The 14,658-nt window shown below is 40.1% G+C and overlaps 1 protein-coding gene across 1 annotated transcript in view; it reads right to left on the bottom strand.

Moving 5' to 3' along the window:
- The window catches only part of EXPH5 (exophilin 5), a 59,935-nt gene that overhangs the window by 24,505 nt on the left and 20,772 nt on the right, over window positions 1-14,658 (bottom strand). Inside the window, exons 2-3 of the mRNA XM_070942858.1 lie at window positions 12,411-12,568; window positions 9,966-10,137 (exon numbers count right to left, since the gene is read on the bottom strand). Of these exons, the coding sequence (XP_070798959.1) occupies window positions 9,966-10,137; window positions 12,411-12,568 (330 nt within the window). The remainder of the gene's footprint in view (window positions 1-9,965; window positions 10,138-12,410; window positions 12,569-14,658) is intronic.

The following is a 14,658-nucleotide window of genomic DNA, read 5'->3' as shown; positions in this document are numbered from 1 at the left end:
GAAATAAAACAGACTCATGTTAGTTGCCTTGGCCAGTTAGAGGCAGAATAGTGAAAAAAAAAAATCTTTTGACAGCCAACGTGGTAAAAGACAAAGTTAAGAATAGTTTTTAAAAAAATCTTAATGTTTCAGTTGTGCTATTTCTTCTTTATATAAAAAGCAATCTAAAATATACCGTACAGATTTTGCCTATTTCATCACGATATACATATTTTGGGGAAAGTTTAAAACTTTGGAGATTGTTTACTATGAATGATTTTTCTGTTGTCTTCAAAACAGCCATTTTAAAAACCAAACCAAATGCTTATGAAGAGAAATATTTCTAATTCAGCCTTCCTCAGTTTTACAGAATGTGGACTTCAATGCCCAGAAATATCAGCAGGGACAAAGCCATTTATTTCATACAATTTTATATCCCTACAGAGCACAATACAAAATATGAACACCAAACACAGTTAGTAATATTTGATTCATGACCAATCAGGCAAAACAACATCAAGAGACTCTTTACACTGGCATCCTTCATAATATTTTCTTTCAGAATCTTTTGCAAACAATCCTTTATTTGGGCCTCAAATACTTTATTCTGAACTCTCTTTGTAAGTGTTTTAAAATTGTCCTGTTTATCAGTGAGGAAATATTTAATGACAGGGAATCCAAGAATATCTTAGCTACCATTCTATTTCAGGGCATCATGTGCTATTATGTACCTGCCTGTCTGTCACACATTTGGTAGATGGAAATGCATAAAGCTTGCCTGCCGCTTTCCCTCAAAACAAAAATTAAGAAAGCATCAAAACAAAGCAAAGCAAAGCAAAGCAAAGCAAAGCCCAACCCAACCCAGGACATGTTTTCTTTGCTCTGAAAGAGATTTGATAATGCAGAAGTTGGCAAGTGAAATGAGGTCATGGTGAATAAAATGAGATGGTTTGGGGCTGGTTCAAGAATTACAACCGGTAGGTACAAAATACAGGATTAGAAGCAGGGCTCTCTTTTAGGACTGTATTCTGTGCAGCTTCAATCAGAAGGATGAAAGTGGTTAAGAAAAGCCATGTAAACAATATCAACAAAATAAATAAAAGTCCCACTAACATACAGTCCCGAAACACTAACATCATGTCAGGGAATTCATGACTGGCAGAGACATGGTAACAAGGTCAGCCAATGAATAGGCATAGCAACTAAGTCAGCCAGTGAGGACTGTTTGGAAACTGAAACTGGAAGGAGCCCGGTAGTAGTTTAGGCTTAGTTTAACTGCCCTGTATAGAGGAGGTTCTCTTTGTCTGTATTAAGCTCTGAGTGCTGTGCTGAAAACTAGTCTGCTCTCTGAATTGAAACTGAAACTCATCTCTGCTGTTCTCTCCTCTCCAAGTGTTTTTTGCCTGTAACTCTCTACCATGTTGGAAGAATCTGCTGTTGGTATTGTATGTGTTATTATGTATATAAAGAGAAGTTAATGAAACTGGCTGAATCAGTTATCTGTGTGTGCTTTCTGGATTTGATTGCTGCAACAAACTCTGACAAACTCACAGTCCAGGTCCATTCTCTATTGACCCATTAATCCTCATGTCCATGTTAACACGTTGACAGTGGGACACAGCTCTTATTTCCCAGGATAAGTGATTCCACAGGAGGAATCTATAAGAGGAATTATTATCAAATAACAATAACACTGAATAATTTTGTAGGGTTAGCTTTGCCTTGTCTTGACAGCTTTGTTCAGCTTTTTTGCTTTGTGGGTATTGTCTTGCTGACTTCTTGGATAAAACTAGACATAGAGAACTTAGTGGCCTACATTTGTGTGTGTGTATGTGTGTGTGTGTGTTTCTGGTCACAAATCTGGCAACAAAAGTTTACATTTTCTTTCTATGCCAATCTCTCCAATTCTTATTTGCAATCCCAGCCAAGTTCTTCGCTTTAGCAGGAAAATACTGCCATTATTTTCCATCAGCACCACAGAAATGCTGCTTTTGTGCTAGCTTCTGGAACTTTCCATCTACACATTGTCTTGGCCGCAGCACTTGCACTCTCAGGAATTCCTCTATACCTTTGAATCTGGACATTTGACAGAATCCCTGCTCCATTGTGTGCTTGCCCATCAATAAGATTTAATGTTAAATGCCCTCTTGAAGTTGCTACATATACCAGCAAATTTTACTTAGTGACTCGAGAGAATATTTATGATGTAACTAAGCATCATATGGAATTCCTTCCCACATCAAATGGTCCAAGTTTAAGCAATTAGATTATAAGATTATCTGCCCACCCAGGCTTTGATTAATGGCTGTGTATTTCTATCTGGATTCCACAGTTGTCCTGTGTTAGATGAGGGGAGGATGAATCCCATCTTCATTTTATTTATCTTCTTGACTGATTCCAGTACCGACTGCAGAATTTCATCTGTTTTTAAAGAGGTTCAACCTCATAAGAAGCAAAAAGGCCCCTTCAAGGCTCTGTTATCTTCCAAACAGATTCACAGTATAGTAGACACAATTATTCTTTCAGGAGGTGTAAATAAAGCATGTTGTAATCAGTATAGTGATAACATTGTTTATTTATGCATCACGTGACACTCTATGAGAATGGTTTCAAATGCTCTTTGCAGGCAAGGATTACATCATACGAGGCCTGAGAAAGTACCTGCAATCGGTAAGTAACACCATCTCACACAATGCAGGGGAAGTCCAATTTGTTGTAGCAGAGTGTTTCTCAAACTTGGCAACTTTAAGATGCATGAACTTCAACTCCCAGAATTACCCAGATAGTAAACCAGAATTCCCTGCCAAGTTCACACATCCTAAAGTTGCCAAATTTGATAAATACTGTACTGCTCTAGCAAACCCTCTGTCTCTGCATTTTAATGTTATTTTTCAGTCGCTAAGTCTGTCAGATTCTTCATAACCCCATGAAGGCTTCCCTGTCCCCCCGTCTCCTGGCATTTGCCTAAATTCATCTTCATTGCGACAATGACACTATCAAACCAGGGGTGGGTTCCCAAACCCGTCGCTACTGGTTCACTCGTGGGCATGGGTGCGCTCGCATGTGCAATGCTTCTGTGCATGTGCAGAAGCGTCTGGGTGGGTGGGAGGAGCCTGCCACCACCGCTACGGGTTCGCCCGACCCTGGGCGAACCAGTAGCAACCCACCACTGTATCTAACCATCTCATCCTCTTCAGTCCCTTTCTGCTTTTGCCTTCTATCTTTCCCAACATCACAGTCTTTTCTAAGAAGTCCTCTCTTCCCATTTGGTGGCCAAAGTATTTGAGCTTCAGCTTCACTATCTATCCTTCCAAAGAACAATCAAGGTTGATTTCCTTTAGGATTGACTGATTTGATCTCCTTGCAGTCCAAGAACTCTCAAGAGTTTTAGAATAGAATAGGATAGGATAGGATAGGATAGGATAGGATAGGATAGGATAGGATAGGATAGGATAGGATAGGATAGGATAGGATAGAACAGAACAGAACAGAACAGAACAGAATATTTTTATTGGCCAAGTGTGATTGGACACACAAGGAATTTGTCTTGGTGCATATACTCTTAGTGTACATAAAAGAAAAGATACGTTGGTCAAGAATCATAAGTTACAACACTTAATGATAGTCATAGGGTACAAATAAACAATCAGGAAACAATATCAGTATAAATCGTAAGGATACAAGCAGTAAAGTTACATTCATACAGTCATAAGTGGAAGGAGATGGGTGGTGGGAACGTTGAGAAGATTAATAGTAGTGCAGACTTAGTAAGTAGTTTGACAGTGTTGAGGGAATTATTTGTTATTATTAGAATAGGAGAGGAGAGAAGAGTTGGAAGGGACCTTGGAGATATCTTCTAGTCCACCCCCCTGCTTAGGCAGGAAACCCTACACCACTTCAGACAAATGTTTATCCAACATCTTCTTAAAAATTTCCAGTGTTTTGTCCAACACTACAATTCAAAAGCCTCAATTATTCAGCATTCAGCCTTCCTTATGGTCCAGCTCTTACACCCATACATGACTACTAAGAATTGCAGGCTAATGCAGAGCAGCTAAAGCAAAAGGAATATAAATGTTTTGGTAGGTGGGGCAGCAATGAATTTTTTTGTCAAGGGTGGGGAAATCAAGGGTAGGGATGCTATTTTGCTTTATAGTTGGGAGGGATTTTGAAATTTTTTAAAACTTTGTTACGCCTATTGTAGTACATAGGTTACATTTTTTCCAGCCATTTCAGGTCTCAACATTTCTATAAGAAATTATACTTTCAGTTGTCAGAGAACACAAGCCAGAGGTTCAGAAAAATGCAAGTTATCTATCTCTAAAACTGCAGGGTTATGGGAAAAATCAAGCAAAACTCACACCCAGAACAAGCTTGAAATGTCCATCTGAAGTATACTGTAATTAGGGTTATAAAAAACCTCTTCGGACATAATTGTAGCTTTGCTGGAACAGTCAAAAATCACCATCTGCTTCAGCGTTTTGTTTTATTCACAATGCCACTAGAAAGCACCCAAAATCGAAGTTTGAAACCAATAGCGCCACCCTGTGGCTTGGACCCAGTTCAGACACACAGCTCCAAACCAGTGTTTCTCAATCTCAGCCATGTTAAAATGAGTGGCCTTCAATTTCCAGAATTCCCCTAGCCAGAACCAACTTTGCTAACAGCCTTCTTTAATAACTCTGAAAGAGAAAATTGAGGGAGCGAAAATAACCCCGCTCTTTATGACCTTTGCGTATTAGTTAGATACATTCTTTTCATTGCTGTAAACTATCTTCTGAGGATCTGTTACAGAAACATTCCATTGCAATACAAATATTTGCAATAAAACTGTAACACACAATCCCTTGTCCGCTGTGAGCGCTAAGATTTCATCAAGTTGGTTTGACTATTTTCCCCCGTTGTTTCTTTTCTCTAAAAAGGTGCATCTACTTCTGCATTATTCAGACTTTTTCAAACCATTAATTGGCCAAAATGTCAAAACAGGCGTGACTATATGCAAATGCCGTGATGTATGTATAGTACTTGTTTCAGATAAGGATGGTATTTATACAATGTCACCATGTACCTGTTGTCATTTTGACATTATTGTGATATACTGCAGATGCTGATTTGTCATCACTGCACACAATTCTGAAACTAGGAAACAAGATCATACTAGCAATCTGATTTCATACAAAGATTAAAAGTGCAACTTCCTAGGCATTAAAACCTGGCTGAAATAAATGTTCAATGCGAGCAGCCTGACAGTTCAGGTAGGTCTCAATTAGTTAATGAATGCCAGGAAATGGTTGCCATGGTGGTGCACTGGTTAGAATGCAGTGTTGCAGGCTAACTCTGCCAAATGCCAGCAGTTCGATCCTGACTGGCTCAAGGTTGACTCAGTCTTCCATTCTTCCGAGGTCGGTAAAATGAGTATATACATCTAAGTGCTATTGCTATTATTCGAATCTGTATTATTCCAAGTGGTTTTGTTATGGAAAATATGTTAATCAGTTCCAGCCTGATGGTAATAGGCAGTGAAAAAATTTAAACATAATTTTTATACGTGTTAATAAAATGTTACAGTAAAAGATAAAGAGAATGCATCTGTAATGTAGATTTATGGTTAACTTTCTATAGAGTAGTTATAGAAAAGAAAAAGAAAAGAAAAAAACAACTATAGATTCCATCATCCAGACATGTACAGTAAATTGATCCATTTTTTAGCCTTGTAATGACCATATTCATATTGCTCAAGTATGTCAAATTTTTGTTCTAATGCAATGAGCCTCTTCTTTTTAAAACTTGTACTGTTTCCTCTGATGGAATTTACTTTTTCACCATTTTACACACACAAAGATTAACACATTAAAAACCCAATTGCAGCAGAGTATGCACTAGCCATAGTTCCCCACTCGCATTAACCAAATTTTGGGTCATGTTAAATGCACCCGGTGTCAATTTACGATTCACACTACATCAAATATTGCATTATTTGAACTTGCGCTAATTGTGACCTACCTGTACTTCAGTCTCCCTGCCGATCTAAATTTTCCAGACAGTCTCCAAACCTGAGAGAAAGCCTTTTCTCTCTCAAGGATGGCTTTAACAGGTACCCAGAGGAGATTCCTCTCCCCTTCCCCTCTTAGATAGAAAGTGGTCTCTTCTGAATCAGAAGCTAAAGAGGCAAGTCGGATGGACTGTTGGCCAGAGGAACCTGGTGACCAGGAACCTAAGCAACTTCAGATTGAGTCAAGTAATGGAGCACCGTGATGACAGCTATGGAGTCAGAACAGAGATAATCTGCTCTGAAGAGGTAAACATTGTGGCAGAAGAGGGCAGCCATGGACCTAGTCAAACCACAGCAGTGACTGGCATTATGGAAGACCAGTCTTAGCATTTAACCTTCCACCACCTCTCCAACTCCAGACTTGGATTCCTGTTGCTCCTGTCCCTTGGCCTTCATTTGGACCAGCTCATGGAATTCTCAGAGGTTACAATCTCGAGAGTTCTCTTAGGAAGGTTGTGACATAACAGTTAAAATTTTCAAACTGTATTTGACTAGTGTTCTTTCTGCGTCAACTGCCACAGGACAAAATGGCTATTCTTTTAAAGATAAAGGCAGAATTCCAGGAATATGGAGGAAGACATTTCTATACCTGAATTGAAAAACATGTAATGCATCTTCTTCCCAACAACTCCGGTAGATGATTGGAAGTTTCTCAAGAAATTCTGGGATATTCCAGGAAACAACTTTGCTTTGAGATTTAGGTTTTCATTGGGGAATAAATTTCTCCCCTAATTTAGATAGGGGATGTGGTGGCTCAGTGGCTAAGACGTTGAGTTTATCGATCGAAAGGTCAGCAATTCAGCGGTTCGAATCCCTAGTGCTGCATAATGGGGTGAACTCCCATTACTTGTCCCAGCTTCTGCCAACCTAGCAGTTCGAAACTATGTAAAAAATGCAAGTAGAAAAATAGGGAACACTTTTGGTGGGAAGGTAACAGCGTTCCATGCGCCTTTGGCATTTAGTCATGCTGGCCACGTGACTACGGAGACTTCTTCGGACAGCACTGGCTCTTTGGCTTTGAAACAAAGATGAGCACTGCCCCCTAGAGTCGGGAACGACCAGCACATATGTGCGAGGGGAACCTTTACCTTTACCTTTTAATTTAGATATTGTGTTTAGTTTTAATTTATTTTGTTTTTGCTTAAAGCGTTATTCTCTTATTCTTATTTCTCTAAATAAGTAGAGCATTCTGTATAAATTTAGACTAGTCTTCAGAATATTGATGTTATTATTTCTTTTTAAGTAAAATTGAATTTGGAAGCAAAACTCTTCCCCAACTTATTAATCATTGTGAACTCATGCCATCTTTGAGGGAGGTTTTTTTTTTGTAAAGAAGTTTGATTCTATTTATCTCCAAAAGTAGAAAAGAAAATTGAAATCTCTATTCGTGCTCCTGTATGCTACTGACCAGAAAGCTGCAATTTTTTTCCCAGTTTTACCTTTTTATTGAAAGTAAGGCAAACCAGATAGAATTAAGAGGGAATGCCAGATGAACACCCCATGGAAAGTAAGTAGACCCTGAGGGCTTCTGGGAGAGAAATTTGAGACTTTTACCTTACCTGCCTCATGGTGCTATCAGTAGGCTAACAATAGCAACAGCACTTAGACTTATATACCGCTTCACAGTGCCTTACAGCCTGCTTCTAAGTGGTTTACAGAGTCAGCATATTGCCCCCAACAAGCTGGGTCCTCATTTTACTGACCTCAGAAAGATGGAAGGCTGAGTCAACCTTGAGCTGGTGAGACCCGAACTGCCAAACTGCTGGCAGCCGGCAATCAGCGGAAATAGCCTGCAGTACTGCGTTTTAACCACTGCGCTGCCTCGGCTCTTGCAAATAATGATCCCAAGACCCCAGGATGTGGAAACCATTGTAGATACATGCTGGGTTCCAAGAACCCAAATTCTGCCTGTGTGATTACAGGGATGCTACAATGATTGTAAGGAGGACCAGTCGTAACTTTTGTCAGTGCTGTTGTAACTTTGAACGATTGCTAAACAAATGGTTCTAGCGTACTAAGCATTGGGGTTAAAAGATGCAGTTCAGCCAATATCAGCAAATGCTGATATTCTCCACCCAAGAGGCAGAGAGCCCCCATTTTTTTCTTTTCATGCAAAATAGCAGTTTCTTATTTGAGGACTTACTGTAATAAAAAAAAAGAATACAAGTTTCTATTAGGGCTTTGGACCTCAAATTATAAGCCATAAATTAATGAATTACCACCAGTTCCAACAAAGCATAGTTTCAGGAAATAGGAACTAATTTTTTAAGGTTTTTGAAAATCTTTTCGTGTCCTATGTTAAACTAATTCATTGTTCCCACCCTCATGACCTCTATGAAAAATGTATATAGACCTACTGTTTACAGCTATGTTTAATATATACACTCATGTAAATGAAACCTTTTTTTAAAAAAAATCTAATAAAAGGTCCATATGCAAGTTTTGCTGACAACTTGCAATTCAGAAGCGGTAATTCCTCTGTGGCTTTTATATAGTCCACCAAGTCTCTTAAAATGCCTGACAATACCAAATAGCTATGCTGAAATAGTTTGAGATAAAAGGGCTCGACTGAGTAGTAAAATACATAGCTTGCATACAAAAGAGATCTGGATCCAAGAACTAACATCTGCAGATTTAGCAGGGAAGACCTGAAAGCCTGCAGATTTACTGCTATTGCTATATACTATAGATAATATTGAGCATGATTAATGAGGCAGCTTCCTCTCTTCCTGAGTTAGATATTTGAAATACTAATGTACAGTCTTCTGTTTTTCTGCCTCTTCCAATGGGGCAACTTAGATTAATGATGACAGCATAGAAGAGCTAAGTAGCCAGGTTGTTTATTACAGAATTCTCCCATCTAATGTCCTTCAGATGCATCCGTTCAAAATCTCCCAGCTAGCCTGGTCGATGCAATGGAATTCTCCGAGTTGTAGTCCAAGATGTTGGAATAGGGAAAACAGATTGCTTTGTGTCTTTAGAGCCATGAAAGTCCTTTCAAATATCTCACCAAAGATACAATGGAAGTACAGGTAGTCCTTGACTTATTATGGTCGCTTAGTGATCATTTGAAGTTAGTTTTTTTTTAAAAAGTAAAGGTAAAGGAGTGCCTGTGGATTTTACTCCGTTAGTCATTGCGGAGGGAGTGCTTCCGCATTGGGGGCAGTGCTTATCTCCGTTTCAAGGCCATTGAACCAGCATTGCCCGAAGACATTTCCACAGTCATGTGGCCAGCATTACATCACAGAGCGTTGTTACCTTCCCACTGGAGTGGTACCTATTTATCTACTTGCATTTGTATGCTTTCGAACTGCTAGGTTGGCAAGAGCTGGGGTGAGGACAGGAGCTCATCCTGTCAGGTGGAGCTTGAGTCTCGAACCTGGGTCACCAGCTTTCCAGCCGACAAGCCCAGCGTCTTAACCGCTGAGCCACTGTGAAGTTAGGATGGACCCAAAAAGATAGTACTTATGACCCAGATTCTAAATCCTGTTGACTGCCCCCCCTCATGTAATCACATTTTGGGTACTCGACAAGTAATCCACATTTGTGTAGCATCCCACAGTCATGTGACCATGGTTTATGCTGGAAATCAACATTTACTTCCGGTTTCCCACAAAAAATGCCCATTGCAAACAATGGGTTTGCTTAATGATCACAGCATCCACTTAACAACAGCCACAAAACTATGTTGTAAAATTGGGTCAGTCCCAGAATGACATGCCTAATGGTCAGCACGAGTTGAAATCGTAATTCCAGGCTCAATTGCAATTATAAGATGAGGATTACCTCTATTTTATATACTGTATATATATATTTGCAGGTGCATTGGAAAAAGCAATCCGCAACTGAATAAAGTCTCTTAAGGCACAAATATGAGGAAGAAGACCAAATAACAGATGGGACCTTCAAATGGCATAGGACAATTCTTGCTTACCGTAGAGAATTTTGCTGCTGCTTTTGCGGAGGTTTTAAATGCTGCTTTTTGGATTTCTTGAAGGATGAGAACAGAGAAGCAAATGGTGTTCTCAATCCTTCTAGTATGGAAGTAGATCCAGGCTTCTGGGCTTGTGGGACTTCCAAAGCAGAACCCTTTGTGTTTGCAGAATCTGAAAAAAGAAAAACTAATGTTAATAAAAGATGCGGCCATATATTGTACAAAACAGTGATGTTGTTCTGTTATGATTTATTCAATTTCTATAGCCGCCTAACTCAACTAAGTGACACAGTGATATTGTTTAGCATGAAGATTTTTTTTAAATAGGAGGTCCCTAGTGCAAGTGACCAAATAAAGAACATATTTTTAAATGGCCAAAATCTTACAGCAACACCAAAAGCTCATAAGTTTTTTGACCTTCTTTCTGGAAAATAATTTTATTTATCTGTTTGTTTGTAGCCTTTTGATGTGGGTGAAGAAGGAGAGTGCAAAAGTTGGCTTGAAACTCAACATTAAGAAAACTAAGATCATGGTGTCCGACCTCTCAATTCCTGGCAAATAGATGGGGAAGAAACGGAGGTAGTGACAGATTTTATTTTCCTGGGCTCCAAGATCACTGCAGATGGGGACTGCAGCCAAGAAACTAAAAGACGCTTGCTCCTGGGGAGGAAAGCTATGGCAAATCTAGACAGCATACTAAAAAGCACAGACATCACCCTGCCAACGAAACTGTGTATAGTCAAGGCTATGGTGTTCTCAGATGCAATGTGTGGCTGTGAAAGTTGGACCATAAGAAAGGCTGAGCGCCAAAAAATTGAGGCCTTTGAACTATGGTGCTGGAGAAGACTCCTGCGACTCCCTTGGACTGCAAGGTGATCAAACCGGTCAGTTCTAGAGGAGATCAACCCTGACTGCTCTTTAGAAGGCCAGATCCTGAAGATGAAACTCAACTACTTTGGCCACCTAATGAGAAGGAAGGACTCACTGGAGAAGAGTCTAATGCTGGGAAAGATTGAGGGCAAAAGAAGAAGGGGAGGACAGAGAATGAGGGTGCTAGGTGGCTGGATGGAGTCACTGAAGCAGTAGGCGTGAGCTTAAATGGAGTACAGAGGATGGTAGAGGACAGGAAAGCCTGGAGGAACGTTGTCCATGGGGTCACGATGGGTCGGACATGACTTTGCAACTAACAACAATTGTAGCCTTTATTATTTTTAAGGCAGTAAACATACCTAATATTTCTTCTTTCTTATATTTTCCCCACAATTTAATTTAATTTAATTTAATTTAATTTAATTTAATTTAATTTAATTTAATTTAATTTAATTTAATTTAATTTAATTAATCATATTTCTATGCCGCCCAACTCCCAAGGGACACAATAACAACCCTATGTGATAGACTGGGCTGAGAGAGAGTGACTGACCCAAAGTCACCCAACCAACTTTCATGCCTAAGGTAGGACTAGAATTCACAGTCTGGTTTCTAGCCCAATGCCTTAACCTCTAGAATGGATTTACTATTCTTGCTCAGTTCTGTGAAATATAAGTGAGGGTCCATGGACACTAGCTGGGGGAATTGTCTATGCCAACTTGCCCAAAGGCATTGCACTCCAACTCCTGATTATTATGGCAGTCCTAAAACATTTGTGATAGTTAACATGATCCACATAAAGGAAAGGGTGAGAACTGTGGCTTAATATGGTGTGAGAAGACCACCAATGGTGATTAAACCACCTGTGTGTGGAATAAAAAGGGCTAGTTGGGAACTTGCTAAAAGCAATAGCACCACAAAAGTGTTTCTTACATCTTTATTAGTGCTGAGTAAGGCAATCGACAGACTCAAATCTTTTTGCTCTGATATCTGATTATCTTGTCACTTGCATGTTTCTGAGCTCCACCCCATCTGTCAAATTCTATCATCCATTTCATCTATCTAAATTGAGTTTCTGTTCCTTGACAGGTAGATAGGAGACACCCATTGTTTTATCCGCAATCTGATTTATCTAAAGTGCTTTTGTGTCTTATCTTCCGCAGAATGACAACAGGACATGAATGCAGTAAGAGTTAATTACCGTTCTGCAGATATTCCTGTGATACACGATTTATTATTTTCCTCCCTGTAAAACCTCTTTTAAAAGCATGAGTAGCGATCCCACTAGAATGTATTTTCTGTTGCAATCAGACTAATGTCTTCACTTGATGGAAAACCAAAATTAAGTTTCAGTGTTGTCTTTTAATATTGTTTTCTACACTAGAAAAAAACTCAATCATGTTTTAGTGCTGATGCCAAACACAAGCTCAATTATGCGTGCATATGCATATATATGTTGGCAGGTATCCATCTGTCTAGCTGTGTGTATATGTAGAAAAATTAACCTTTTCCTTTCCCCATGCCACAAATAGCATTGTTATTCATTGTGAATAAACTACAGTAGTGACAACTCACTGTTTCCCATGGCCTTTTTCAACAGGTGAACTAGTGGCTGTTTCGGCGTTCTGCTGATATCCGTCTCACTTTTAAATTTTCTCTTCTGGAAATCTTCAAGCCATTCTCCTGTCCGTCCTGGACACCTTGTTGTATCTTCATTTTTCTTTTGACATTTGCTTAAAGAAAGACACAGAAATTACTGAACAGCTTCTTATTTCCCTTCAAGGTCTCAATACTGTCCTCAGAAGAGTTATGGTTCTCTAAAATAGGCTACGTATAGGAAATCCTTGTTCAGTGACTATAATTGTGCATGGTTGCTATAAGAGGCAATCAGTAAATAAGGACCACCTACATTCTAAAGACTGTGGGAGAATATTGTTTTAAAATTTTTTCTTGGGAAAAATAAATTAATATAGTGCTGTGATGGCGAACCTATGGCACACGTGCCATCTGTAGCACGCGGAGCCATATTTGTGGGCACGCGAGCATTGCCCTAGTTCAGCTCCAGCACCGGCCAGCTGATATTTGGGCCTTCCGGGCCCACCGGAAGTTGGGAAATAGGCCATTTCCAGCCTCGAGAGGGCTTCCGGGGGGGTGGTTGGAGAGGCCATTTTCGCCCTCTCCAGGCTCCAAGAAAGCCCCTGGAGCCTGGGGAGGGCGAAAAACAGGCCTACCAGGCCGACCAGTAATTTTTTTTCTATCGTGTGCCAAAAGTGGGGGGGGCACGGGGGGCATTGAATTATGGGTGTGGACACACATGCTCGCGACCACCCCCACGCTGCCCCCGCATTTGGCATGCGACAGCAAAAAAGTTAGCCATCACTGATATAGTGTATAACATAGTGTCTATTCAAATTGTGTGCTTAGGCATTCTCAATCCATACTAAGGGAGACCAATGAAATTTAAATTATCCCAGTATCTAGTTTACAGTAGTTCTAGACTTATGAACATTCATTTAACAACAGTTTGAAGTTATCACAGCAATGAAAAAAGTGACTTATATGACCTGTCCTCAAAGTTATGACCATTACATCACTATGATCGCAATTTGGGTGGTTGGCAATGAGCTTGAATGTACATCAGTTGCAGTATTAATTTTATTTATTTATAAAATTTATTGGCCACCCATCTTACCACAGGGCAACTCTGGGCAGTCAACTTACAGTCATAAAAATGTATTTATACAGTACATTAAAATATAAATAAATTAAAACAAGACATTCAAATCCAATGACACATGAGGTTGTGGGCAGATTGGAGAGAAGTGGGATCTGTTGTTACTTGATCAACCACCTCCACTGCGCTGTTCTCCCATTGGGGCTCCAAGCCAACTGGCAAATCCAGGTCTTGAAACCCTTATGAAAGAAAGCATAGGTCAGTGGTGAAATGTAAAATTTGTTACTACCGGTTCTGTGGGCCTGGCTTGGTGGTGATGGTGGTGGTGTAATGTGACTGGGTGGGCTTTTTTTTTTTTACTTTTAAAAGCATTTTTTTCTATAACCTTAAAAGGTTGCAGAAAAAAATGCTTTTAGAACTCTCTGATGATCAGGCAACTCAGCTGGGATCGCCAGAGGCTTTTAAAGGCATTTCTTTTTCTACATCTCTTCGACTGAAGAGGTTGCAGGAAAAAAATGCTTTTAAAAGCCTCTGACGATCCCAGTTGAGCCGCGTGATCATCAAAGGCTTTTTTTTTTTAACTTTTAAAAGCATTTTTTCAGCCGAAGAGGTTGCAGGAAAAAATGCTTTTAAAAGTAAAAAAAACAGCCTCTGATGATTGTGCGGCTCAGCTGGGCATGGGGGAGGGGCAAGGATTTTTGCTACCGGTTCTCCGAACCACCCGCCGCCATTGCTACTGGATTGGGTGATCCGGTCCGAACCGGGAGCATTTCACCCCTGGCATCGGTGGATTGGGACCAACCTCATATCAGGGGATAAGATATTCCAGAGGGCAGGAGCAACAGCAGAGAAGGCCCTCCTCCTGGACCCCACCAACCAGAATAATTGGGCTGATGGGACCCACAGCTTTGCCTCCTCTACTGGCACAGGTGGGACAGGCCAATCCCAGTGGGGTGAGGCGGTCCCTGAAGTAGCTGCAGTCATGTGATTGGAACCTTCCCAGTCAACTTCCTACAAGCAGAATCGATTAGGAAAACCAGATTGACCTAATAATTGATTAACTTAACGACCATTTAAAAATGGTCATAAAATTACGTCTGGTCACTTGATGTCTCACTTAACAGCCACATCACTTAGCAACCAAAATTC

The sequence above is a fragment of the Pituophis catenifer genome, unplaced genomic scaffold (assembly GCF_029215685.1).
Source record: "Pituophis catenifer annectens isolate HBS135680 unplaced genomic scaffold, rPitCat1.0.hap2 SCAF_4, whole genome shotgun sequence".
Lineage (NCBI taxonomy): Eukaryota > Metazoa > Chordata > Lepidosauria > Squamata > Colubridae > Pituophis > Pituophis catenifer.
The sequence above is the reverse complement of the archived record's forward strand: the minus strand, read 5'-3'. Positions and strand labels throughout refer to the sequence as shown.